Source organism: Macrobrachium rosenbergii, chromosome 33, assembly GCF_040412425.1.
Source record: "Macrobrachium rosenbergii isolate ZJJX-2024 chromosome 33, ASM4041242v1, whole genome shotgun sequence".
Lineage (NCBI taxonomy): Eukaryota > Metazoa > Arthropoda > Malacostraca > Decapoda > Palaemonidae > Macrobrachium > Macrobrachium rosenbergii.
Window position 1 is genome coordinate 5254996 of NC_089773.1, and position 27107 is coordinate 5282102.

Genomic DNA, 27107 nt, shown 5'->3' on the forward strand with positions numbered 1-27107 from the left:
GTGTTACTTTGCTGGTACAAAGCCATGCTATTTTGTTCTTTAGGAACTTGCTTTTGGTGTGTGCATTTTAAAGTACTGTAATGAGAATGTGAGAGACGAAACAATATTCATGTTACCACTATTACTGTGCTTATTTTAAGCAGCTCCTTGCATTGGGTTTGTCTGACTTAAGGAGGCATCTAATAAGAAAAAGAATGTTTAAATCTGAATGATGTTAATTTCAATTTTTATTACATTCATAGCTTGATTGCTATATCAGTTTCTTTGCACTGTCACCAATAACATTCAGGATTTTGATTTAAAGGTACTCATTACATGCAGAGGGAAAAGGCTGGAACGTCAAAGTTGTCATGAAGGAGGAACACCACCTTGAAATATAGGTGAGCATTGAGGAGGCTTGGAGTTGAAGCATTATCAGTTTGTAGGATTACTGGTATGCTGCCTTAGTGGACTGAGACCTGAGCCATATTCTTTATAAGTTGGCAATGCATTGTAATGAGATCCTTCTTGATATTGTACCGGGTTATTAAAACCCCCTTTGGTTTGCCTTTTGGTAGAGCATGCTTGGCTGGATCACCTGGTCAGCTGCGTAGTTGTGTTTTGATTGTTTGGGCTGCGTGTTAGCATCGTTTAGTAGAGCCAACCTGATAGAAGTTTAGTACCAAAGACTTTATTTATTCAGTACCCACTTAACCCTCCCCCCCTCCACAGCTTATTTTTTTTCGTAGTAGGGTTGAACACCAAGCAATACAGTTTCTCACAACCATCAGCAGGTGCCCCTTGCCTGTCAGCTTGATGCTCTTTAGTGATGTATGGTAGCTTTTGGACCCAGCAGTTTTAGTAAAGAATGTTTGCCAGCCACTGAGCTCAGCTTTTCTGTTTGATATCTGGGAGACTTTTTAGGGCTTGACCTCAGTTTTAATCTTGTCCTTTGGCATTTATTTTCTAGTTGCATTAAAACCACAGTTTGAGATGCATCTTCCACTTTTGATATAGAATTTATCTTACATTTTGTGTTCAGATTTTGGCCATTCTTGATAGCCAATGACTAACATACAAACTTCCAGTAGACAAAGTCTTCTATCATATTTATAAGTATTGATAACATACACTTTTAATCTACTGTCTGTAGTCACTGCAGTAAACTCTCGCTAAAAGTGAAAGATGTCTGCAGTGATACCGGGACAGTAATTCAAATTATAATATGTACAGATGATGAACACTTTTAGAAATCTTAGGTTTGGGCCATCCTATCTTTGAGATTTTCCACTGCAGTTGCCCAAGGATTCAAGACATCTTTTGATTTTCCCATTCCTGAGGAAACCTTCCACTTCTCTGAGCAGTGTTAAAAGTTTGTAAGTGTAATGGACTTCTTGAAAATGAAAACTTGGGACATCAGATAGTTATCGCGGACATGGTCTTATGAAATATTTGTAGCAGGTCGTACTGTTATCACAGTTAAAAGTGAATGTATCATCACAATAGACAATTTTAAGTCACAATATACGAACAAAAATCAAGATCCCACTGGTTCTTAATAAACTGCATGGTTATTTAAGGTTTATGATTAACCACCCTAAGGGGAATATGGCATTTGACTCATTACCAAGTGTCTTCTTCAGCCAGTTGATCAAGGAGAAGAGCACCCTCTGCAGTGAGTACTAGCTTGATTAAAGGAAGGAGGGTTGACTCTGCTTGATTTTGGAAAGGGATATGACATCATCAACAACGACTGTAACATTGCTACTGTCTTAAGTATAGAACACTGCTTGGATGAGGTTTATGCAGTGATATAAGACTGAATTGAACAAATGATCTTATGGGGCACTGAATGGAGGACAAGCTATTGAAAAGCCTTCAAAGATGTAATAAATAATGGAAATGGTGAGAGGGGAGAGGAGTTAAGTCAGGGTGCAAATTGCCTCTCCCCTCACTATGTCAGATATAAACAGGTGTCTCTAAGGCCTGCTACAGAAAGGAAAAGAAAGAAGTTTCAAGGTTGCCACCTCAAGATACGATTTTTATAGAAAACTCATTTTTTATATGAATCACAATCTTCTGTAGGTCAGATATCTCCGGCATTGCCAACCAGCCTTCCCCTCAGCTCCATCCCTGTCCGAGTGACCACCTTTACCATCTGTCAGTACTTCAGGAGACCTTGCTGTCAGAGCTAAGAGCTACTGTCCTCATCACCTTTCCTTCTGAGGTGGGGAATGTGCTGCTTCGTACCTGGCACCTTGAAGGTCGTCTCTAAACGCTGCTCCATCCTGTGAAGTGAGAGCCTTATTTCTTTGTCCTGGATTCTTGAGAAAGGAACGCTCTGTACAAGTAATAATTATACTTGACATTTAAATAACTTCCATACCGTATTAAGAGTTGAATATCATAAAATCAAGTTATCAGTGCCATCATTGCAAAATTGTACACCAAAAAGAAGTGTGCATGGGTGAAGAATCAAATCATAAGTGCTGGATGTTCCGTGGTATAGAGAACATACTTTGTTCTCTCATGACATTCAAAGAGGAAACTTTGTTCGCGCCTACTATGTGCTTTGTGCCATTCTTGGTGGGCGGTGCTACTGAAAGTTCTTTCCTGTGTCATCTTCACCTCCGTGCTGCGTTGCTTCCTGCCTTTATAGTGTTTTGAACTGGCTGCCCAGTTTCTACAACTTCTGTCATGCGCCAGTATTGATCCTCCTTTAAGAACAGTTCCTTCAGGCCAGTTTCATGTGGTTCAAAACAAGTCACTTGGTAATCTGTTTGAAATGTTTAACACCCATTACGGAAAGGCAGAAGTTAATGTGATATACATTCCTGGTATTGGTTATATAAATCGTGATCTTTGAACTTCTGATTTAATTTGGGGATTATACCTTTCACGAGAAGATAACCCTTAATAGGGCATGTACACATAATACTTGTACCTGTAGTAGAATATCTGATATTCTTGTTTTTAAAGTGTAGAACTTGTCTACTCAAAAAGCAAATGTAAATGTCAATACAGAATAAAATGGCTTCATAACTTGGACCTGTAGCAACAACGAAGATCACAAGCCTCACAATTAATTATACAAAACTGCTGTATTGCCCAGGTAACTCGACTATTCACGAGTAAAAGAAATGACAGAGTATCAGATCCGTACAGAACACATGGAAAGCACTGTACAGGAACTTCATATTGAAAATACAGAAGAAATCCCTTCATATTATTTCATAAGATAGAATTCAACTCATAAATATCCAGAAAGCTTTGTGCGAATTTAATGTTGGAGGCACAGAATCAACATTTATGCATTTGTGAATGTGTGCGTTTGTATATAAAAAAGTTCCCGTGGTGCACATTGCCATTTGATCCTAGATGGGTTCAGTTGGTTACTCATAAATTTTACTTTAATTTTTTTTTTTTTTTTTGCCTTTATAACGTTTTGTCAATTTTAGTTGTTGATTCTCTTCATTCAGTGTAATACCTTCGTGATGATTGTTAGTTTATTGTAATTATTTTTTGTTAATGGACAGTGTCGTCCTCGTTGGTAATTTGCATGGACAAGGTAATTCCAGTTATTAACAGGACTAACCAGACCTGACTTACTCGGTTAAATCTTAATTGCTTGACAAATGAATGAACTTAACTAGATCACTGCTAGCAACTTTTGTTTTAGAAAATAATAACAACAAAAGGTTCAAAATCGAGATGATGTGATTGTAGTGTAAGGACACGAGGTAAGAAATAACACATTTTTTCTTGTACTCTACTTTGTTCGCAGTTGTCTTTTTTTATTTGTCATTTTTTGTACTGACTGATCTTCACTTCCTACTAAATTGGTTGAGAATTTTTTAGGACAACTTATAGTTCATGATTTTAATATGCTTGTGCTTTGCTTGTGGTGTCTCCATATAGTCCATTTGTTTCATTTAGTTCTGTAGTTGATTTGGTCGAGCACCATAGATTTACTGTGAGGCTGATGAAATGAGTGTTTCACATTCTTCTGTGTTTTTTTCCTTCAGGGATATGTACCTCTTTACATTGGATTTGAGAGTTTCTACACTCGTAATGTGTACCGACGTATACAGGATTGTTGGAACAGGGCAATATGTAGTGTTCCTGGAGCATACATAGACCTGTTAGAGAGGTATTCTCCTGACTATGGATGGACGATGAAGTGAGTATAGCATGGTATTTATGGATTTTTACTTTCTTGTTTTTGCGAGAATTTCACCTGAAGAAGTTTTGACAAAGTCTCGGTACAGGCAGTCCCCGGTTTACGGTGGGGGTTCCATTCCCGGCAGCGTGCCGTAAGCTGAAAATCCTTGTAAACCAGAACATAATTTTAATGGGAAAAAATAGCACTAGCGGTACCTTGTTGCACCATAAAACCAGGTTATGGCACCGTAAAGTGGGTAACGGTGCCGTGAAACTGCTTACGGCGGCGAAAAATTGGGTTAACGGGCCGCGAGCCAAGCGCTGTGAACCGGGGATTGCCTCTATACATTTTGAAGAAATGCCTTGGCTATGATAAACTTTGAGTTTTTTGCCTTTACTGTGGTGAAAGGGAAGAGGATAGAAAGGTCTAGATTAGAGTTTTTATTTGGCACAATGAATTATGTTAACAAGACAAATAAGTCACATTTGTATACTGATAGGGCCTACCTTAAGGATTGGGTTTAATGATATGAGAGGCTTGAATTGGAGCGTAGCATAGCTCAGAAGTTGGACTGTTGCGCCCGTGTGATTCTGCAGAGAACCGTTAGCCTTATCTACAGTTTTTTATGGAAGGCATTTTGTAACTTGTATCCTGTTATGTTGACCTTTGGAAGTACTGTAGTATTAACAGAAGTTAAGACAGAACTAATGGTAGAATGTTAAGAGAATTACTCAGTGCAAAAGGTCATACTTATACTTTCAAGGATTCAGTAAGAACAACAATGCAAGCAAGAGACTTTTCCATTTAGAGAACAAGTCATTTGTATCTTCCAAATGTTTTTGTAAATATTTAAGGTTAGGTAAGGTCATTTAAGTTATGTTATATCTAGGATAGGTTGGGGCCAGAATGGTTGTGCCTTGCAGATTGAAAAGACGTGGGGTTGACATTGCTTGCATTATAAAAAGGAGTCTTGTCAAATCTATAAATAGCAGAGGTATATGAATTAAAAGAGCACACCCATTTACATAGAGTTGTCAATATATTGTGGTATTTTGAATACGTTTCTGCTTTTTCTTGAAGTGAGATTTGTCATGTCTTCGTCTTTTAAAGATTTTGTATATTGCATGCCAGTGAGTTTGTCACTGGTATTCTTTGTATTTTTTTTTTTTATGCTGCCTTCCCCCTTAGCTATCCAACCTCACGAACGTCATTCTCCCCCGTTTACATCTGTAGTTCAAGTTAAATCCCTCATGCTAACTCTATGAGAATATAATTGTCTGTGAGATGAAATCTTTAATTCTCCTCCTTTTGCAGGTTAACTGGGAAGGCCCTAAAATGTATCAATGTTGGATCATACAATTACCTAGGCTTTGCAGAGAATATAGGTCCGTGTCATGACGACGCTGAAAAAGCCTTGAAAGATTACGGCATCTCTGCAGCCAGTCCAAGGCTAGAATTGGGTATGTAAAACCCCATGGAATAACTTCGGTTCTGTGTTATTTTCATGTGCTCTTTAACTGAAATATTGTGGTACAGGATCAACATGTACTGTACAATGTTGTTGCTTATCTTAGAATACAGACGTTGAAGAAATTTGTAGGTTAAGGATGTATGCAAGAAAAAGTTGAATAGCAAAGTGCAGTTAATCTTCAAAATGGGTGTAATTGCGTAAATCTGTTTTGCAAGACATGAAAGTTACAGGTATATAATTTTGAATTGGAATGCTTGAGAAGTTATGTTGCAGTAATAGTATCATTTTTTGGTTAATAAGAGCACGTTGCTTCCTTGATTATAGTATACTGTAGAGTTGCTTTTGACTGAATGTTTAGTACAAGATTTTACAGACATGCCAATGTAGATTTCCTACATTAAATATATTGGTTTGTAGTAAAGAATTTTGGCTTTACAAAGTTTTTGAAAATGATTTTTTTTCCTCATGGAAGTGCGTGTGCCTACAGAAATGCTGAAGTTGTTAAAAGTTAATTAGTGACCTGATTAAAGTACTTTTTAATATTAAAAATGTTCATAACAATACTAGCAACAATAATACTTCGTTGAAAAGAATGGCTTGTACTGCACCTTCTCAACTAGGCATTTGACTTTCTTCGTTTCGTTAATCCACACTACCATTTACAAAGGGTGAATGGCACCAGGGTCACATACGTGGTATATTTGTACCCAAAAACAAGTTTACAAAAGCAAGGTGATTGGCTATTGGCTATGAGTCTAGCTGAGCGATGGAGACTCATATTGGCTGGCACCAGGGGGATTCTTCCTGCTGAACTTACAGCTCAAGGAGGAGGGTGGCAGTTGTATTATCTCGGGCGTACCCCATTGTTCTCTTGATGGTGGTTGGGGGGAGGAGGGAGCCCTGAGAAATGTTGAAGTGTGGGCTTCCACCAAAGAATGGCAAAGACCTCCTTGTAGTGGAGGATGCAGTGGTCCACGTCACCATTGAGGATTGGTTGCTCCTCACAATCGACTGCCTTTGGGGGGCGCTGCCACATTCACTCGTCAGGAGAGAAGAATGAGGCACACCCCTGAGAAATGCAACTGCCACCCTCCTCCTCAAGCAGTGGGCAGAACCCCTTGTGCCAGTGAATCAGTGCCTCCGTCACCCAGCCAGACTCACAGCCTGCTGAAATGAAGAAAATTATATGCCAAGCCAAGAAGGTGTAATATAAGTATATCTGAAAGTGGGGTCTTCCTCCAAAGTAATAATAAATGATTATAATAGGTAGAACTAAATATATTTCGGTGTACGGAATGTTGAGTCTTTGTATTTAAAAAATTTATTTACCTTTTTGATATGTCTACAGATTAAGTTGAATTTTTTTCCTTCAGGCACAGCAGATGTTCATCGTCAGCTGGAGACCTTAGTTAGCGAATTCCTTGGGGTAGAGGATGCCATCACTTTTGGAATGGGCTATGCAACCAACGTCCTTAATTTACCGTCTTTGTTGGGTCCTGGTTGTTTAGTTCTCTCTGATGAGTTCAATCATGCCTCACTTATACTTGGCCTTCGTCTCTCTGGGGCCACTGTCAAAGTAAGTACGGTCAGTTTGTTGCCTTTTGTCTTTTGTTCACTGACTCCCCCCGAGTGAGTTCCCACTGAAAATATGCATACAGGCGGTCCCCACTTACTGATGACATCGGTTAACGGCGTTTCAATGTTACGACGCTTGGCTAGCGACAGCGTTAACCAGATTTTTGGCGCCGGTAAGCGGTTTGTTGGCACCAGTAACCAGTTAACGGCGCCGTTAAGTCGTTTATCTGCGCTATTATTGCTGATTTTTTCAGTTATTGGCAATTTTTGGTTAGTGGTGCTCCGCTGGGAACGGAACCCTTGCCATTAGCCAGGGACTGCCTAGGCAATCCCTGGTTATTGGCAGGGTTTCTATTCCATTGGCGTGGCAATAAACAAAAATCACCGATAACTGAAAATCGGCGATTTTTTGGCGCTTATTGGAGCCAATAACCGGGTATCAGTGCTGATAACCAGAGATCAGCGCCTCCATTAGGTATGTATCGGCGCCAGTACTTGATGATTGGCAATTTTAGTCACTAGACGAGCCTCGTAAAACCGGATCGCCTATAACCGGGGACTGCCCGTATTCATTGAATTAAGAATTAATGCCAAAATTTCATTGAAGATGATAGAAAGATGGGTGCTACACTAACTGGGTACAGTGAAGACAAATTTAATGCAAAAGAAATGAAAGATGCTACATAATGCTGTTTGAATGGCCAAGTTAAAAATGATGATGATGATAGGAAGACTACACAGTTGGAAATAAGCATGCTGACATAATGCATTACCAGGAAAGTATGTATTACACTTGAAGATCTTGTGCATTTATTCTTTCAGGTATTCCGTCACAATGACAGTGAAGATTTGGAGAGAAAGTTACGAGAAGCCATCATACACGGCCACCCGCGAACTCGACGTCCCTGGAAGAAAGCTATGATTGTTGTAGAAGGAATTTATTCTATGGAGGGAACAATATGCGACTTACCTAATCTCATTAGAATCAAGAAAAAATACAAGGTAAAGACATCACAGAGGGAGAAAATGACACGGTTATTTAGAATAGTAAGAGATCTGCTTTCAGAATAATGATAATATCGTGAGATTAGGTGTGAGCATTTCCAGGGAGACGCTTACGGAGCATGCCAGAGTTTTCGTAAGGAACTACTGTAAACCTAACAACATATATGATCTAAATTCCAGACCTACCTGTATGTAGATGAAGCGCACAGTATAGGAGCCCTGGGTCCTAACGGAGGGGGAGTTGTTGATTACTATGGTGTCGACCCCAAAGAAGTTGATATTCACATGGGAACGTTTACCAAGAGTTTTGGAGCTGCCGGGGGATACATTGCTGGGTCAAGGGTATGTATGTTGTTTTGACAAGATTTTGTTCTCTGCCACATCGAAGATTGGTGCTTACATGTCCCTGAGTTGCATTATTTCTGTTTCTTGCTCTTTGTACGAGTCTTCCTGCTGCAGTTTTTGTTCCTCATTCAGAAACCAATAATTTGGCCAAGCCATTATAAGGTCAGAATTTGGCTTGGAGGTCTAAGTAAGATAGTTCAAAACATTACTATAGTAAAAACCAGCAATGAAGAATATTATAATTATGTAACTGTAGTAGAGTTTTGTTCTCTCATTTTACCGTAAATATTGCTAACAGTTAAACGTAAGCTGTTCACCTTGTGTAAATTTCAAAGGACAGTGAATTACATGCTACTGTTTGTTCTTGTAAGAATACACACCTCCATCTTTTGCATGGCTCTACCTTCAGTCAAAAATTGTTCAGCCATTGAATGCTGGTGTCAGTTAAATTAGTGATGAGGGGGTGAGGGTACCATCCACTTAACCAACTGAGCCTTCCTCTACACAGTCTTACTGCCCCTCCTCTCCATGGCAGCAAGCCATCCAACCACCCCCCAACCATGGAAATTTCTCAAATCTTCCCCCACCCCCCAAAACCCTTTGCCAGTCAGTATGAATGTAGGCAGTGTTACCAACATTTACTTGAAGCCATACAGCATTGCCAACCATCAGAGGGCAGTTTTTCAAAATTTTTGAAATTTATATATACATGATATATCTTTGGGCCTCAATCCCTGGTCCGTGTGTGTCGGATAATGTCAAGTTTTGGATAATGGCAATTCAAATACTGTAATTGAGGGATTACTGTATTAGCAGTAGTGACTTGGACCATCGACGTATGGTGTCCTGTTTGTCAGTTTTCCATAAGTTGTATTTTAACAGAGCTGTCACATTCCCAGTTGATACTGATCCCCTTTTCCTGCCAAGGGCAACCAGATTTGCTGAACGGCAGCACCAGTATGCCATAAATGTGCCTCGCTGTCGAACTTCTCAGTTCCAGAGGTACTCTCTAGTCCTCATCCTGTTGGACTGTCGAACAGTCTCCCAGAGAATGTCGTGCAATTGGAACTTGAGAAGTTCATGTGTTTTTGTATTTCCCTTTGCCTCCTCTTACTTCTTTCTAATGAACACCATATTCTTTGGAAGCTTGAATTTCAAGTCAGTTGCCCATGTGGGCTTGTTCTATATAAATAAAGTTCATCTTCTGAATAATAATAATAATAATAATAGTAATAATAAACGTTCAGTATCCCATAAGTTATGCCACGTGCTGTGAGCCAGTTTTCAGTAGTTGTGAATGGAAATGTGTAGGGGTGACTGATTGTGTAAGCCTCTTAGTGTTTCTTGACAGCTTCAAATAACTTACATTTAATGCTTTTGTCCTTCCCATAATCTGATCAGATAGAAGAGTTTTCACTTTGGCTTTTATCTTAAAGCTAAAAAGTTCAATTCAAGTAGTAGTTCATTGCACAGGCAACCCCAGAATTACAATGAACTTGGCTTAGGTCATTCCAGTGTTACCTCACTCTTCAAATATATTCATCAAAAATTATTCCCTGGGTTACAGCACGTTCCGGGTTTACTTCACCGGTCCGACGGAACACTGGAACTGTAATATGGCTCCAGAAATGCAGAATGGTCAAAATTTTGAGGTTTTTTGATAAAAACTCAGTAAAAATGTAGGTTACATCATTTTCAAGACACCCAAAGGATTAAAAGTAAGGTTTTCTTATGATTCTCGATGATGTCTCGGGTTACGCCATTTTTTCAGCTTAAGTCGCGGCGTAGGACGCTGTTGGGAACGGAACCCCCGGCAATAACTGCGTGTGTTAAAAAATTGCTAAAAATAGGAGGTAACGTGATGTGAAAGCCTTACTTTTAATCCTTTGGGTGTCCCAGTTGATTTACCTTGCTTCTGGTAAGGTGTGCATCCATGATCTTGTAGAATTTCTTCCAAAAATGTACAAATATTCTTCTGTCACTTACGGCATACCGTAAGAATGAAACGACGCAACCTTGGAACATCCGCTGTAACCCAGAACAGATTTTTTGACGAATATATTTGAAAAGCGACGTAAGCTTGGAACAACGTAAGCCATCTTTAAGACCGCAGTGACCCAGGGACTGCCTGTAATATTTTTATTCTTCAGAATATAACAGATCTTTTTATTGTAAACTGAACAGTATTTATCCCCTGTCTCAGGAGCTGATAAATCATCTGAGAGTGAATAGCCATGCCCAGATGTATGCTGTCTCCATGTCACCACCTGTCGTTCAGCAGATCATAACTGCCATGTCAACGATAATGGGCAAAGATGGCAATGATGATGGTATGTTCATTTGTTGTGCCATCTTAAAGTTGTATGACAAAGTTCGTCATAAGTCCAAATGTTAATAGATAGTTACTGCAGCCTGTAAGTGTATTAGTGTACTTAGTGAAGTGATGGAAGGTGAATACAATAATTGCATTCACAAAGGTTATGGCTTTGATAGATTCAGTTGCTTGACAGAAGAACACGGAATGAACTTTCGTCATGACACTTGTTTAGTGATCGAGGTATTTTGGTTTTTTTTTCTGTTTATGTGATTTGTATTCCATTTTTCATTTTTAGAATTGACATTCTTGCATTTGCATTGTTTATATTGATTTTTTATTAGCCAGTGTTTGAGAAATATCAGTATATGTGATGATTCAGTTAAGTCGTTTTTTAAGCATCATGTGAAATGTCACAAATTCACTGCATGACAGAACAAACTTTACCAGCAGTACTTGATCAGTGCTTTATCTATATACTGTATATTAGTTTAAGTAGAAATTCAATGTTTCAGTGTTGTGGTTTTATCTGTTAGAACTCTGGTAACGAGTAGGACATGTATTAGGTCTTAGACAAGTGTGTGTGGATATACTGTACTTATATTCTTTATAACAGTATCAGGTCAAAGGTTCTGACATACGTTCAGGTCACAGGTTCTGACATACAGTATTTGAATTTTCTCTCTCTCTCTCTCTCTCTCTCTCTCTCTCTCTCTCTCTCTCTCTCTCTCTCTCTCTCTCTCTCTCTCTCTCTCTCTCTCTCTCTCTCTCTCTCTCTCTCTCTCTCTCTCTCTCTCTCTCTCTCTCTCTCTCTCTCTCTCTCTCTCTCTCTAGGATGATGATCTTAAGTCTTGAATCTGTTGTAATTCAGAGGGAGAGTTCATTTTTTGTGATTACAAACTTAAAGACCACCAGAATGGTACTACAGTGGACCCCCACTTTTTAGCACTTCACTTTTTCGTTCTTCACTTTATCGCAGATTTTTGTGGATCATATCTTTCATTTTTACTCGGGGACTTTCACCAATTTGCAAATTTTTCTATGGACCATATCTATAAAATTATCACTAATTCGCTTTTTTATTTTTTTTATTAAATTAGGCAGTTATAAGCATTTTAGATTAAGGGATACAGGGTATTTGGTAGTTGTAAGCATTTTTAGAGGGGATTTTGCATTTCCACTGTGGTTTCTGGAATCTACCCCCGTGAAAAAGTCGGGGAGCACTGTACTACACTGACAACATTTTTAGTACAGTAATTATTGTGAGTACATATTGTACATCAGTATTTCGTATGAGGCCTTTAGTGTGACCCTAGAATGTCAAATTTTTTTGTGTAATGCTGAGCATTATGCAAGAATTTGGATCATCAAGATTAGCCCCTTGTCACATTTCTAGCCTCTCAGCAAATGTCAGGTACTGCGTGTATTCAATAACTGACCTGGCGTTTGCCGAGAGGCTAGAAATGTGATGGGGCTAATCTTGGTGATCCACAGTTTTGCATAATAGTTAGCATTCCATTCCAGCGGCATGCTGTAAGTCAGAAAATGCACAATGCATTGGTATGTAAGTTTTATTAGGAATGGGTATGTGGCTTGTACCCTCAGCTTACAATATCTGTTTAAGTACTCAAGAGTCAGGTATGAGCTGTTGGGGGCCATAGTGAGACCTAAGAAGCCATGATTAGGAGATCCGTAAGTTGAGTCGTGTGCTGATTTGCCATTTAGCTACCTCATTATTCACTTTTTCACCTGTTATTCCTCGTTTCCTTACCTATTGCATCCATGTGTCTCCTATTCCTTGTGTCAGATGGTAGGTTTTCTTTTAAGAAAGTATTACAGTATGCCAGAACCTGTGATTTTCTTTTTGATCATTTTAATGACAATTATGATTATTCAGCAGTCTTTTATTTAAAATGTTAGTATATGATCACATACTAGGTTTCCATCTAATAATTTCAAGTCTCAACTTTAATATATTTCATCTTTGCACGCTTTGTTAACATATTTTTGTCAGCTCATCGTACAGCCACTGAAAAATATTTTGCAACATGCTCCGGAAGTTTTCGTTCACCTAACAATAATCTATTCGTTTTATATATACAAGGAAATGTTCTTTTCTTATTCAATTTTGGTTATTAATCATACGGTTAACAATATAAAAAAAGATTGGTGAATGAAAAATCCATATTACAAAAAATAACGAAACATTTTGAAAAATTTTGTTCGTGATGGTAAAATACTATAATTAGTCATCCATTCAATCCCTACGGGGGTTAATTCAGATTTTCTTCTTCATGGATAAATAACCCAATGGAAAATTATAGGGAGAAAATCAGGTAACACTTAATGGATACTTACTAGCAGAGATAGAGAGAGAATAAATGATTAAATAAAGAAATTATAATAATGACGGAGAGAAATAAAGGACTTATAATAATGATAGAGAGAAATAAAAACCAGTTTACTGGAAACAGGAGGTAATTTCTTTGGAGCACCAGTCGTGTCTGTGCTTGTTTCACACGCTTACAACGAGTTGCCAAACAGCGCCAGATGTCACTATTATGAGCTGTTGTCCGAAAAGGTTTGAAGTAGTTGGAAAACATTTTTTGAGTGACTGTACAGTTAAGAAAAGGAACAATGATTCATTTTGGAGTTCTAATAAAAGTTAGATGGCTGCATTATATTATGTACACATCTCATCAGAGGTACTTGATCATTGGGATTTATTCATTGCCTTTGCAATCAAGTGCAAAAATAATGAGAAGCAATAAGGAATGTTTTATCACTCTCATTTATTCCAGAAAACTACAGTACACACAAATGGAGACTGCTGTTTTGTTAACGTTTTCCTTTTGCTGGTATATTGCTATCCTATGACTAGGTCACTTGCATGCACCTGATATTGTTGTACATTATTTGAATCCTTTTCAGTACTTTTCCTAAGTAGCTTTCGTAAGGGTTTGTTGAAGGTGTATCGTTAATTTATTAGAAAGCAGACTATTTAAATATTTATGTAAAGCTTTTTTGGTACCATACTACAGTAGAAATTTTGATTGTGTTCCTGATTACCAACTCATTCTTGACAGTGTGGACTTTATTCCCAGTATGCAGTATCAGTAGTAGTTCCCTTTGTACTGCAGATCCTAAATTCTTTTTCTTTTTTTGGGTAAATTTAGACTTTGTAGTAATTTTTCCTTCTTTAGTTCATTTCAGATTTAGTGTTAGGAGGTTTGGATGTACTTTAACCCCATATGCTTTGACATCTGTTGATTATCTCTCAGAGAGCCTGGGTCCGTTTTTGGTGTCCCCAGAAAATGATTTACTCATCGTCTTATTCCAAGGTTTTTCTTTGTAGTACAGGCAGTCCCTGCTTACCGGCATCATCGGTTAACGGCGCTTGGCTAGCGACAGCGTTAACCAGAATTTCGGAGCTGGTTAGTGATTTTCAGCGCCGGGAAGTGGTTTATCGGCGTCAGTAAACAGTTTATCGGCACCGATAACCTGTTCATGGCACTGTTAAGCGGCTTGTCGGTGCTATTATAGCCGATTTTCGGTTAGCGGCGCTCAGCCGGGAACAGAACCTCCGCCGTTAACCATGGACTGCCTGTATCATGATTGCCTCTGGATGTGAACAGGCATGGGTTTCAGACAGGGAAATAAGCCTAAGGGAATTTGTCTCTTGATATATGGAGTTTTTAGGAAACGTCATTTTTATAAATAGTATATGCAGGCTTACATTTCCTCTTGGACAAGTAAGTGAATTTAAGAAAGGTTGTCAGTGAACTAGGGAAAGTTTTATTCAGTTTATAAATGCAGTACAGGCAGTCCCCGGTTATTGGCAGGCTTGGTTGTCGGTGATCCGGTTTTACAGCGCTTGTATAGTGATGAAAATCAGTGATTTTCGGCTCCGGTTTCCACTTATCGGCGCGGATAATTGGGTATTGGCACCGGTACATACCTAACAGAGGCGCCAATCTCCGGTTATCGGTGCCGATAAGCGCCGAAAATCTCCGGTCTTCGCATATTGTCACACTGTCGGAACAGAGCCCCTGCCGATAACTGGGGACTGCCTGTATATCACATGCTTGTCATAGGTGGAAGGTAGAATAAAGCAATGAGAAAATATGATAGCACCAGTTTCATCATAAGATACAGCAGGTTTTAAGACAGGTAAAGGTGATAGGTGAGTCAGAAAAAAATTAGCAGAAAACTGTAATCAAAATATGCTGTATGCAAAGAAATACAGAAAGTAAGCAAGAAAAATGTAGGTGATAAAGTAAATAGAGAAACACTTGAAAGGCATTAGCAATTTAAGAATATTTATTCTCAAATAAAGATGAGAAGTTAATTTGGTCTTAAGACTTGGGATCCATCCAATAGACTAACCTTCCCCACTGTGTGTTTGATGTAGTTGAGGATAGTGCAGGTTATTGTGTAAACTGCACTAATAATAGGAAGTAGCATCAGGTCCAGTAATGCATGAGTAACAGAAGGTGAATTAGCAAGGGAAACAAACATAGGGCTACTAAATGTTAGGTATAAATGCAGGTAATTTTATCTACTGCCCAGGTATATTAACAGGTGTAATATTTCATTATTATAGAAAACAGAAAGTTCTTTTGATAGGGACTTATTACTATGAGTAAATCATCTTTCCAGCGATTAAGATACTCATTTAGCATTTGTGACTAAAATGTCCACTTGGGGTCACGTAATAAGGCCGCAGAGAATGCCAAGGCTCCTTCGTGAATAAAGTTCTGCGCACATATATACTTACCTTAATAAGAGAAGTCTGAAATTCATTGTCGTCATGCAGAGTGACACCCAGCACCACTTCTTAACATCTCATTCACCTGACCTCTAGCCTGCAATCTAGTGAACAACCTTCCTCTGGCCGTGTGAAAATCCTGCCCTCAGATCCTCGTACTAACCCTGATCCTTATGCTTCACTTCGCGTAGGTAAACGACGCCTAAATCAACTTGCTAGAAATACCCAATACTTCCGTCGGAGAATAAAGCATATGGGGTTCATAGTGATCGGCAATGACGATTCCCCTGTGGTACCTGTGTTACTCTATCTTCCAGCTGTCACAGCGTGAGTATATTCACGTCCCATCTGTGGCTTGACTCTCGCTCTTTCCATATTCTTCTCCTTAATTTTTGTTCTGTAGATTAGGGATTGCTGCTATCTGTCTGTCTGTCTGTCTTTAGGCACTGGAGACAGACAATATAGAGCCTGTAGTTGCGTATTTGGTAGATACTTGTTTTCTGATTAAAAGTTTATGGCCCTCGGTTATTTAATCCCTAAACCGTCCTTTGTCTGCGTTGATTTTTAAACATTTTATTTATCTTTTGTATTAAAGACTCCTCTGGCTTTAACCTTGATCTGCTTTTTCATCCACCCATGTTTAACCATTCGGAAAGGATGTGATTTCTTTCCCAGTGTCCAAGATTCACACATAGGTAAGTAAGCTGTTTGTCAAGGATGATTAAGCGATTCCTTCACTCCATCTTGTCGTGGAAAATCATTACTGGGGAAAGTGTTTTTGACTATTTATTTCCTATTTCAACCTGTAGGTCGCAGACGAATCCAACAGCTGTCTCGGAATGTCAAGTATTTTCGCCAGCGCCTCAGACAGAAGGGTTTCATTGTGTATGGCCATGATGATTCCCCCGTAGTTCCAATGCTATTGTTCCTCATCCCAAAAATCTCGTAAGTAACGTTGGAAGCGGCCATTGAGTAGGTACAAGACCTGGTGGGGTGTGAAGAACAACGCTGCCTCTTGATGAACTTTTAAATTTTTTTTTTACAATGATGTTCATTTTTTCACACACAAATACTTCTCTCACTCTTTCCTTCTGTGATTTTCAGGTTAGCCTCTAACTAGATGAGGAATGTTATTTCTTGCTTTTCAGTTTCCAGGATTTTTTAAAGTTTGAATCTGTAATTTTTTTAAGGATTCTGGGGCTAGTTAAAACACATACAGTACCTTGTTACTAGCATTCAGATTAACTCGAATGAAGCTCATCGGTTCAAATACTTAGCGCTGGTTATCATTTCCTGCTGGACTTGTTTTTTCCTCCATGAATTGAGGTGATGCATCATAATCAGGAGTATAAGATATTGGGAATAGGATTGTAAAGTCATTATTATTATTCATTGGGTGTGGGCATTTTTCCAAACTGCTTGAGTTTTGTCTTCATATATTTTGATATTGTTTCGACAAGAATAAATAAGTAAAAAATGCGCCAGTTTCTTCAGCACAGATGAGTTTTCTATACAGCATATAATGCCATGTGAAACACTCACCCACGGCCCATGAAACAGCCACAGCCTGGTGGTGGCCTGTGTTGTTGGCACCTATAGCAGTGCCATAAGCACAATCATGGCTTTAACCTTAAATAAAATAAAAACTGATGAGGCTAGAGGGCTGCAGTTTGGTATGTTTGATGATTGGAGGGTGGATGATCAACATACCACTTTGCAGCCCTGTAGCATCAGTAGTTTTTAAAATCTGAGGGTGGACGGACAGACAAATAGCCATCTCAGTACTTTCCTTTTACAGAAAACTAAAACCCTTGTATTTATTTAGGAGTATGTTTTGATAGTACTCATTCCATTGTTAATATTTTTAGCAAGATCATTAATATGTGTATGTGTGACCCGAGTGAGAGGGAACCCCCATCCCACCCCCTTGATTGTACCTTCACCTTTTCTTTGGCCTCAGGTGAAACTGATTGTTTTCTGTTTGGACATGATTAGGACATGGTTATCAATTTAATTGTTCAGCTTATGCTTTTTTTTATTGTGGTCAGTGATTAATCAGTAATGTCACGGATACTAAATATCAATCTCTGTGTTTTTATATCTTATGTGCTGTCAACCCCATGGTCCCAACCCTTTACAGAGGTGGGGGGGCTTCTGAGTCTGCTGCAGGGACTGAATGCGCTATTGTGCCTTCCATCTCTGCAGAGGCTTCTGCAAAACTTTGGAAACTTCTCCCTTTTACTCCTCCTCCTCATATAAGTTTTCTTGCTTCCCTCTCCCTCTGTCATTGATGACATATGCATGGCACCGAAATGTCGAAACGACTACTCTTGTAACTTAGATGGAGGGTGGACGAGGATGGCATGCCTCTCCGCCTGTAAAACTGGAGAACCTGACGTGATCTAGCGGGGCGAAACTTTTATGTCAGACCTAGCCCTCAGTGCTGGGTCTGGTCTCGACAGACTGACAACCCTCAAGGCACTTGAGGGTAAAGTGTGTATTCAGGTGAGGATCCCAATGTAGTTACCACTAGGGTAAAATGTGTTGCTCTTCCACCTGTTGGGCCTCCTTAGTGGGAGGGACCTCCATCTGGACAAAATTAAAATATATTGTCACATGATGACTCAGACCAAAAACCTATTGACCCCATAGGGGCGTTGTGCTGTCAGTGCACCTTACTCGGTGCAATGTAGGCATTAATTATGGTTCTTTGCTGCATCCCTTCGGCCTCTAGCTGCAACCCCTTTCATTCCATCTTACTTTCCACCCTCTCTTTACAATCGTTTCAACATAATTTTCAGCACTGAATGACCATAGATCCCAGTGCTTGGCCAGTGGCCTGAATGTTATATTCAGTTCATAAACCTATTGACCTCTGGCTTACCATTGGCTGACTCCGAAGGAAACCCAATCCAGATAAATAAAGATGGTATTAATATCCTAGTACATACCATATAGAAGGCCAAGAAAAACTAGATACAGGCAGGACCCAACCTTGACAAACACTGGCTCCCTCTTTAGAAGTCGAAGTTGGTCGAGGATCCTAATCTTATAAACCAACAAAAAATTATCGGCTTTAAAATTAGGAAATTTCTTATTGAATGGACACTCAACTTCTGGATGTCATTCAGACAGATAAAAAACCAGATGTGGTTGATAGAAATCACAACAAAATATCAATCTGAAAATTACATGACTATAACAAACATTGACCATCTAAAGGTCAAACATTGACCATCTAAAGGTAAAAATAAAATTTGAAGGTCAAGAATTAAGACCATATCGCCGCTAGTGACGAGACCAGTGTCCTGCTAACTAATTTTCTGTTTTGTTTCTTATGGGTTCAATAGGGTTATTGTTGAACATTGATTAGCTTCTATGAATTTTTAAAAATGTTGGAAATTCAAGACACTATGCATACGAATAATATTATCAGTTTTGTTTACAATGACTTTTTTTTTTTTCCAACAAAACGCTAAACCTGAAACAATAAAATAAGTAGAATGTAGCCTGAATATTTAAGAACAATAAACAATTTGAGTGGCAGTGTTGTCCTTCACTCACCCACCAAAGTTGGTGATAAAGTAGCAGCTGGCATTATACATTGGCGTCTTAATAAGAATGATTTCAGCAGTGAGCAGTGCATGCAGTGTGGATATAGAAATTTTGGGCCATTTTTGGTACATAGTTATAACTGTTCCGTTGATGTATGTTATAAAAGTAATGTGTTTTTTTTTTTGGAGATAGAAAGGTAGTGCTCATTCACGTGGTAGCTAACTGTAGCATTAACAACAAATGGGGTTTGAATAATGCCTTTTCTGTGGTATGGGGCAGTGCTGTAATTAATATATTTGGTAATTGTGTTGTAGATGATACGGCAGTTGATGGTTTATCCCCGTTAGAATCAGAATACTCGTAATGCTGTACCTGACCTTTTGGTGAAGTCATCTGTATTAATCAAAGGCTGTTCATTAAGTTTTTCACACTTACTAATTCTCAGTGGTTACACCAGCAAAAATTTTGATAGATGATGCAGAATACAGTGTACTGAGTAGCATACTAACTTGCCCTTGACAACATTTCACTCTACTGTATATTCCTTCCCTTGACAACATTTGACTATATTCCTTGCCCTTTGCAACATTTGACTCTAAATTCCTTGCCCTTTACAACATTTGACTGTATTCCTTGCTCTTGACAACAGTTGACTCTATATTCCATGCCCTTGACAACGTTTGACTATATTCCTTGCCCTTGACAACATTTGACTCTATATTCTGTGCCCTTGACAACATTTGACTCCATATTCTGTGCCCTTGACAACATTTGACTCCATATTCCGTGCCCTTGACAACATTTGACTCTACATTCCGTGCCCTTGACAACATTTGTCTCTATATTCCTGGCCCTTGACAACATTTGACTCTATATTCCTGGCCCTTGACAACATTTGACTCGATATTCCTTGCTCTTTAAAACTTTTGACTCTATTCCTTGCCCTTGACAACATTTGACTGTGTTCCTTGCCCCTGACAACATTTGACTATATATTCCTTGCCCTTGACAACATTTGACTCAATGTTCCTTGCCCTTAATAACATTTGACTATATTCCTTGACCTTGACAACATTTCACTCTATATTCGTTGCCCTTCACTTACAGCATTTGACTATATTCCGTGCCCTTGACAACACCTGACTCTATATTCCTTGCCCTTGACAACACTTGACTCTATATTCCTTGCTCTTTAAAACATTTTACTATATTCCTTGCCCTTGACAACATTTGGCTCTATATTCCTTGCCCTTTAAAACATTTTACTATATTCTTTGCCCTTGACAACATTTCACTCTATATTCCTTGCCCTTAACAACATTTGACTCTGTATTCCTTGCCCTGGACATCATTTGACTGTATATTTCTTGCCCTTTACAACGTTTGATTCCTTATTCCTTGCCCCTTACAACATTCGACTCCATGTTCTTACGTTATCGTTACACACATATTCATATATGTTAAAAGTTGGAAATTATTCCATTACACGAGAGTGGGTAGCTGGAAAACAGCTTGTATGTAACGTAGAAGTACATAGTTATACCAGTTTTCATTTTTTATGGCAGCAATAAAACTCCTCTTGCAAAAACTACTTGTAGCTTGATGTTATGAACTATGTTATCAAGAAGCTCATTGTTTTTGTATGTGTTTATAAAAAGAAGACCCTTTATAGTCTTACATCATTGTGTTGTATTATTGTTGTTATTATTATTACTGTCGATATAATCATCGTCATCGTCATCATTTCATTATTGTCAATATTATTAATGCCCTCATATTACACGCTCTTTTGGGAAGGAGGTTATGTCTTGACGAGAGTGTCATGACAATATGTTGGGCAGTACTCTTACTTTTGAGGTGCCGTCTAAAGGTAGGGCATAAGGAAATGTATATATACAAAGCTTATGTGTATGCATACACAGTGTGTACGCATATATATATTTATACTGTATGTACATAGGAAAAGACTTATTATTCCCTAGCTTGCAGCCACCACCAGCACTTGTGACACAATTGGTGTTGTTCATGTAGTAGTATGGCCTATTTAGAGCTTTTTATTTTCTTTTTTAATGCTTGATACGACTATGGACAGGATTATGCTCTTCAATAGCGATTTTAGTGTCAGAGGTGCTGCTGTGATCCAGGTGAATGACTTTGGGTTTGAATAGATTTTTAATTCTGTAGTTTTAGCAAATATACAATTTGCTTTAGCTATGCATGACAGATGGCTACATCTGTAACATGGTAGCTGTCATCAGAGGTCGTGTCGTCGGACATTGAGTGATGTTGTCCTCCAATGGAAAGATTTTTATTTATAGTGAATGAACTTTACAGTCCTTTGCTTAATCTTGTGTTAGCTGGTATGATAAAAAAAATTACGATAGCCGTTTTATTTTACGTTACAAAGGTCTTCGTTACCAGGTAATGGCAGAAATACATCCTTTCCAAAAGTTGTGCATGCGCATGAGGATTTGTGAGGTCAGTCCAATCTAGGCTTATCATTTTGCCGACTTTGACCTGTAGGGTATTTTAGAGGATTAAATTGTTATTCCTTATTATGAATTGAGCTTTATTTTAGGGGTTAACTCTGCAATTTGCTCACCCAACAAGTCAGCTCTTGACTCACCTGGACTTCTAAAGAGAGAATACTGATAGTCACCAGTAGAAATTTACAAAGGAAAGATTTCGTAGCTGTTTAGTTGCCTAGAAATATTGTTACTTTAAGTGTTGGGTGTTTTTATTGGTTTATGAGTAATTGTATTTTTTTCTTGTTTTGCAATACGTGAATTATTGTGATATGAGTTTCCATTTTAAACTAGTATAGTATATATCGTGTAGAATTCTGGTCATTCCATTTTTACAACCATAAAAGCTGTAGAATATCCAATCACTTGTTATCAAAGCTTTCATTTCATTACCTGGCTTGGGTCTGAGGTAGATATGTGGGTCAATGATTTTTTTAACACCCAGATTTTAGATGCCTTTCATCATCATTTCCATGTCGCTACAGTCAGCTGAGTACTATTTGACTATTCGTAATGATGTAGGTAGCTGAAATTCCAGTTTTCAAGGGACTGGCAACAGACAGTTCTTGATAGTGATCCTGGAACTGTCATGTCTGGTGTTTTAAAAGATTGCGTAATGGAACCATTAGCTTTGAAAATAGCGATTACATACTTATAGATAATCTGACTTTCAGTTGTGTTTTTTATCATAGCACAAAATGAAGTGGCTGCTTACCCTTAGGCTTATTGGTTTTAAAGTGTTGTATCTAAGAGTCAGTCTACCTAGGCAAAACTTTGCCAACGTAACACAAGTATGTGCTTACATTTCAGTAGGTCCTGTTAGTAGGGAGGGTTTTTGTTCACCTTTTTCCATCACATCACTCGACCCTCTGAGCTTCTAGTGACATCCTCACATGTACAGGATTCGGACATCATCGGAAAAAAATGTGTTAACTTCATTCTGTTACGTTGATTTTTTATTCTTGTTGTTTTCCACTTTTGTGTAGGCTACAATAAAACACAAGTATTTTGTTTCAAAATCCCATCATGGCCAAAATTATACTATCAAAAGTTATTTTACAGTGAGTGATAGCTGGAAAATATAGCTTGTGTCATAAGCAGTTAGAGTGCTATGTGCCATAGATGAGTTTTGGGACTCCTCAAACCTGTGAATCTAGAAGGGTGATTTTATTTCTACATCATTCCACCATTCAGCCAATCTGCTTGCATCCTTGGGATCATATAGGAAGTGGTAAGTGATTATTCAGAAAACAGGTACTGTACAAGGATTATGCAAGAAATGCTCAGATTAGCGATTCCTGTTTGAAAAGTAGATACATGTTCCGAAGACCTACTGGTCTTGTGCCAGCACAAGGCTCCTGCCCTTTGAAACCCTGTATGATTGGCACTCTGCAGTTACTAATCAGGCTGCCACTTTTATGATTGACACTATTTCCTGTTTTCCATGTATTGCCCATAGAGTGTTTTGTAAGGTAACCTTCCTCATAAAGAGTCCTGTTAGTGTGAAATTCATCCAATTGAAAATTTCACAAAGTGGAAATTTATAGTATAAGTTATATTTCTGGCAACTTGCATAAAGTTCTTCACAACATGCTATCTTGAGTGATTTCATAATTCGTACCTTAATGGCTGTTGTTTAAGTATACAGGCAGTCCCCTGTTAACGGTGAGGGCTCCGTTCCTGGCCGAGCGCTGCTAACTGAAAATTGGCGACATTAGCACTGATAAACTGCTTAATGGTTAGTTAGTTATAAATGATTTGTTTAACCAGACCTCTGAACTCTTTTAGGGTTCTTCTCGGGCTGGGAAGACTGCTTAATGGTGCTGCTACCAGTTAATCGGCACCGATAAACCATTAACAGTGCCGAAAACTGCTTACCAGCACCGAAAATCTGGTTAATGGCATCGCTAGCCAAGCGCTGAAACGCCGTTAACCGATGCCGCCGGTAAATGGGGACTGCCTGTACTTGTGATTTCAACTCAAGAATGTTTATCCACTTGTTCTTGTGTTGCTACGTGATGCTGGAGGGTGGTGATTTATGGTGCAGAGTCTAGAGTTTCCAGTTTCTTTCAGAAGGTTGCTGGGGTTGGCAGCCATGCCTGGAATATTTTTCTGAACTCAGAACTGGTATGATTACTGCACAGCAGATGTTGGATAAAATGAATCATCTTTTTGTGTATATAGTACTGGTATTCATAAATATATGAAGTGATCTGTTTATATGTTTATACTGTATATTTGTACCACTACATAAACTAACTGTAATCTATTGACTATATATATTTACTCACGCTCATACAGACTCCATTTCTAACATTTCCGTGTGTTTGTAAAATATAACATCAAACTCCCAGTTGATTGTACATCCATCAGTACAGGTTTTTGTTGATTCAGTGGTCAGGTTAAACCAGTAGCTCCTCGATTTGCGGCGGGGGATCCGTTCCAGCACAGCGATGTAAGTTGATTTCTGCCGGAAGTCGATTTTTCTCTGTTATCGGCACTTTCACAGTGCTTACGGCGCCATAACTTGTTGTATCAAGTTACAGCGCTGTAAGTGCCGTTAACTTGATGCCTATTCTTGCTGTTAGTGCTGTAACTTGATGCAGCATGAAGTTATGGTGCTGTAAAACGCCATTAACAGCACTGAAAAAGGGCCATAAGATCGAATCGCCGTAAGTCGAGGATGCACTTAACCAAGGATTTTTTTTTTTTTTTTTTTTTTTTTTTTGTCTCCAAGCCTGAGAATAACAATTGCTGTTCAAACCAGTTTTGGAGAGAGCTAGCTTCTACAGATGAGTCTTGAGTTCCATAAAAGAGATATGTTTAATATCTCACCAAAAGGAGTACTAGTGTTGTCTTGCTCAGCATCACCCTTTTCCTATGTATTCCCATCAGGTTTAGGTTCTCATCAGTGTCTTTTTGGATCTTCTTCTTGATTGGCATCTTACCAGTTCCCTACTCACTCCTTTTCCCTATTTATTTTTTACTCAAACCTCCTCAGTTAATGAGATCTAAAGCTCTTCTCCAGATTGTGTGTAGTATCACATCTCCACAAGTTCTATTTTTTAAAGGGCATTTCTCCAGCATACTGAATGTTGGCAACATTTTTTAGTATTTCAAGTCTGTTTCAGTCTCTTCTTGTTTGTTACTGCAGTTATTTATACCCAAGTCTGGTGCAGATCCATTTGTCAGATTAAGTAGCAACTGCATTTATCCCTTTGTAAGCTTAAACTGAAGGTTCTTTGAAGACTGTTTTTGGTTTTTCATCTGTTTCTCATGATCTCTTCTCCCGCTGCTGTCAAACGTATTTTACTGTTTGAGGCCAGCTGATGGCAGGATCTGGCTAAACCTAGTGTATGATAACTTAATAATATAGAAGTACAATTTGAAGTTCAAGAATGCTCTGCTTCCACTGGGCTTGTTACCCAGAGTTCTTGGGTTTTACCCGAGTCAGGTGGATGTTTGAATTTTGAAGACATCCTACATTCGGTGGGGAGTTTGTTGTCAAAATATATAAAGCTGCAAATATGATATACATTATTGCTTTTACTAAACTGAACATTAATGCTTCTGTTGTGTATATACCAGACTAATTTTGTTAATTTGTTAGGTTGTCCAACTTTTTAAGTTAACCTATATTGTTTTTGCCATTTTGACTAAGCAGTTCTTTGTAGGTTAGTAAGAGAAAGTGCTGATGCAGCCAGCTTTGTAATACTGTATACATGGGACTTTTTAGCTTAGCGTTTAGTTTCATTCTGTTTTTATGGTGTCCTTCTTTTACAAAGGGAAGCTTGTTCAGCTTTACTAACTGAATGGACTAATTTTTTAAAGACGATCAATAAACAATTTCAGCAATGATATCCTGCAGGGCTTAATTTCTTTTTTGAGGTATGTTAGTGGAATTTCACGACACGTTTTTGATTCTTGGAGAGATTAATAACTCCCGTACTAGGATCTACACATACCATAAATATTCTGCCCTGGGTTGTCGACAGTAGCAAGGAAAGTACTTTACAGAATAATTTTGTTTTACATATAGCATTAGTTTTCATGTTGTAAATACACTTGTGTGGTGATTTACATTTTTAGAAGTAAGGGTTGCTGTTTTTTGAGAATGGCCTTGTTTTGTTTTGTGGTTGAGATAAATTTTGTACGTTATGGGAATTTAAATTAACATAGTAGCTGATCATGAGATACTTGTATGGAGTTGAGTACACTGTTGTTGTAGTTGCTTATAAATTACTAAATAGTCCAAGTTATCCAGTTGTCAAGGCTTCGTGTAAAGGCTGAAAACATATGAACTAATTGTATACTTTTGCAGGATGTTTGTCAGGGAGCTAACAAAGCGTGGAGTTGCAGGTGTTGGTGTTGGATTCCCAGCTACAAGGATCACTGGAGGAAGGATGAGATTCTGTTTATCTGCTGCACACACAAAGGAAATGCTAGACAAGGTTAGCATGCTTTTGGTTTTGTAGGAATCCAAATTTAAAGATGAGTGTGCAGTCGACCCCTGGGACTTGCAGGGGATAGGGTCCACAATCCCCCGCGAATAGCTAAAATCCATGAATACTTGACACCCCTCTAAAAATGCTGATAACCACCTATTTTGATAGTCCAGACACCAAAAACCCCCTCTAAAAATGCTTATACCTGCCAAAGAGGCGGGGATCAACTGTGCTTTGATATTATGTAGAAATTGACATAGTGTAGATAAGCCAGTGATGATCATCTTTTTGAAAATCCCAAGTGTAGGTAAATCCTGGTGTAGAGGCAGCCACCATGTTTTGCCCCATAAGGGGCTAGTGCCATCAGTGCACCTCACGCAGTTCACTGTAGGCATTACTTAAGGTTCTTTGTAGGGTCCTGTTGGCCCCTAGCTGCAACCTCTCTCATTCCTTTTACTCTACCTCCATTCATATGGTCTTTCTTCCATCTTATTTTCCACCCTCTCCTAACAATTGTTTCGTAGTGCAACTGCAAGGTTTTCCTCCTGTTGCACCTTTCAAACCTTCTCCTGTCAACTTCCATTTCAGCGCTGAATGACCCCATAGGTCCAAGCACTTGGCCTTTGGCCTAAATTTTATATTCCAATTCCAGTATATGTACATTGGTACAGGATATGTACATGTATGTCATGCTAGGATAAATGAATCTCTCTCTCTCTCTCTCTCTCTCTCTCTCTCTCTCTCTCAATTTTTTATTGAGAAGAAATTGGGTTAATTATGTTTAAAAAAGATGTGTTTGTTGTATTTATATTGTATGGGTTTTGAATACAGTACTTAATACATCTTTTAAGCATAAGTAGGTACAGTTACACATACTGTCAGGAATACAGTAATTCATTTTGCAGATGTATCTCCTAATTTGAATAAACAAATTAATACCTTGAATGAGTGATAGTTACACAA

At 38.6% G+C, this 27107-nt stretch overlaps 1 protein-coding gene across 1 annotated transcript in view; it reads left to right on the top strand.

Moving 5' to 3' along the window:
* The window catches only part of lace (serine palmitoyltransferase long chain base subunit), a 59388-nt gene that overhangs the window by 25437 nt on the left and 6844 nt on the right, over positions 1 to 27107 (top strand). Inside the window, exons 4-11 of the mRNA XM_067133130.1 lie at positions 4005 to 4159; positions 5456 to 5601; positions 6986 to 7188; positions 8010 to 8189; positions 8373 to 8534; positions 10741 to 10867; positions 15811 to 15946; positions 26021 to 26150. Of these exons, the coding sequence (XP_066989231.1) occupies positions 4005 to 4159; positions 5456 to 5601; positions 6986 to 7188; positions 8010 to 8189; positions 8373 to 8534; positions 10741 to 10867; positions 15811 to 15946; positions 26021 to 26150 (1239 nt within the window). The remainder of the gene's footprint in view (positions 1 to 4004; positions 4160 to 5455; positions 5602 to 6985; positions 7189 to 8009; positions 8190 to 8372; positions 8535 to 10740; positions 10868 to 15810; positions 15947 to 26020; positions 26151 to 27107) is intronic.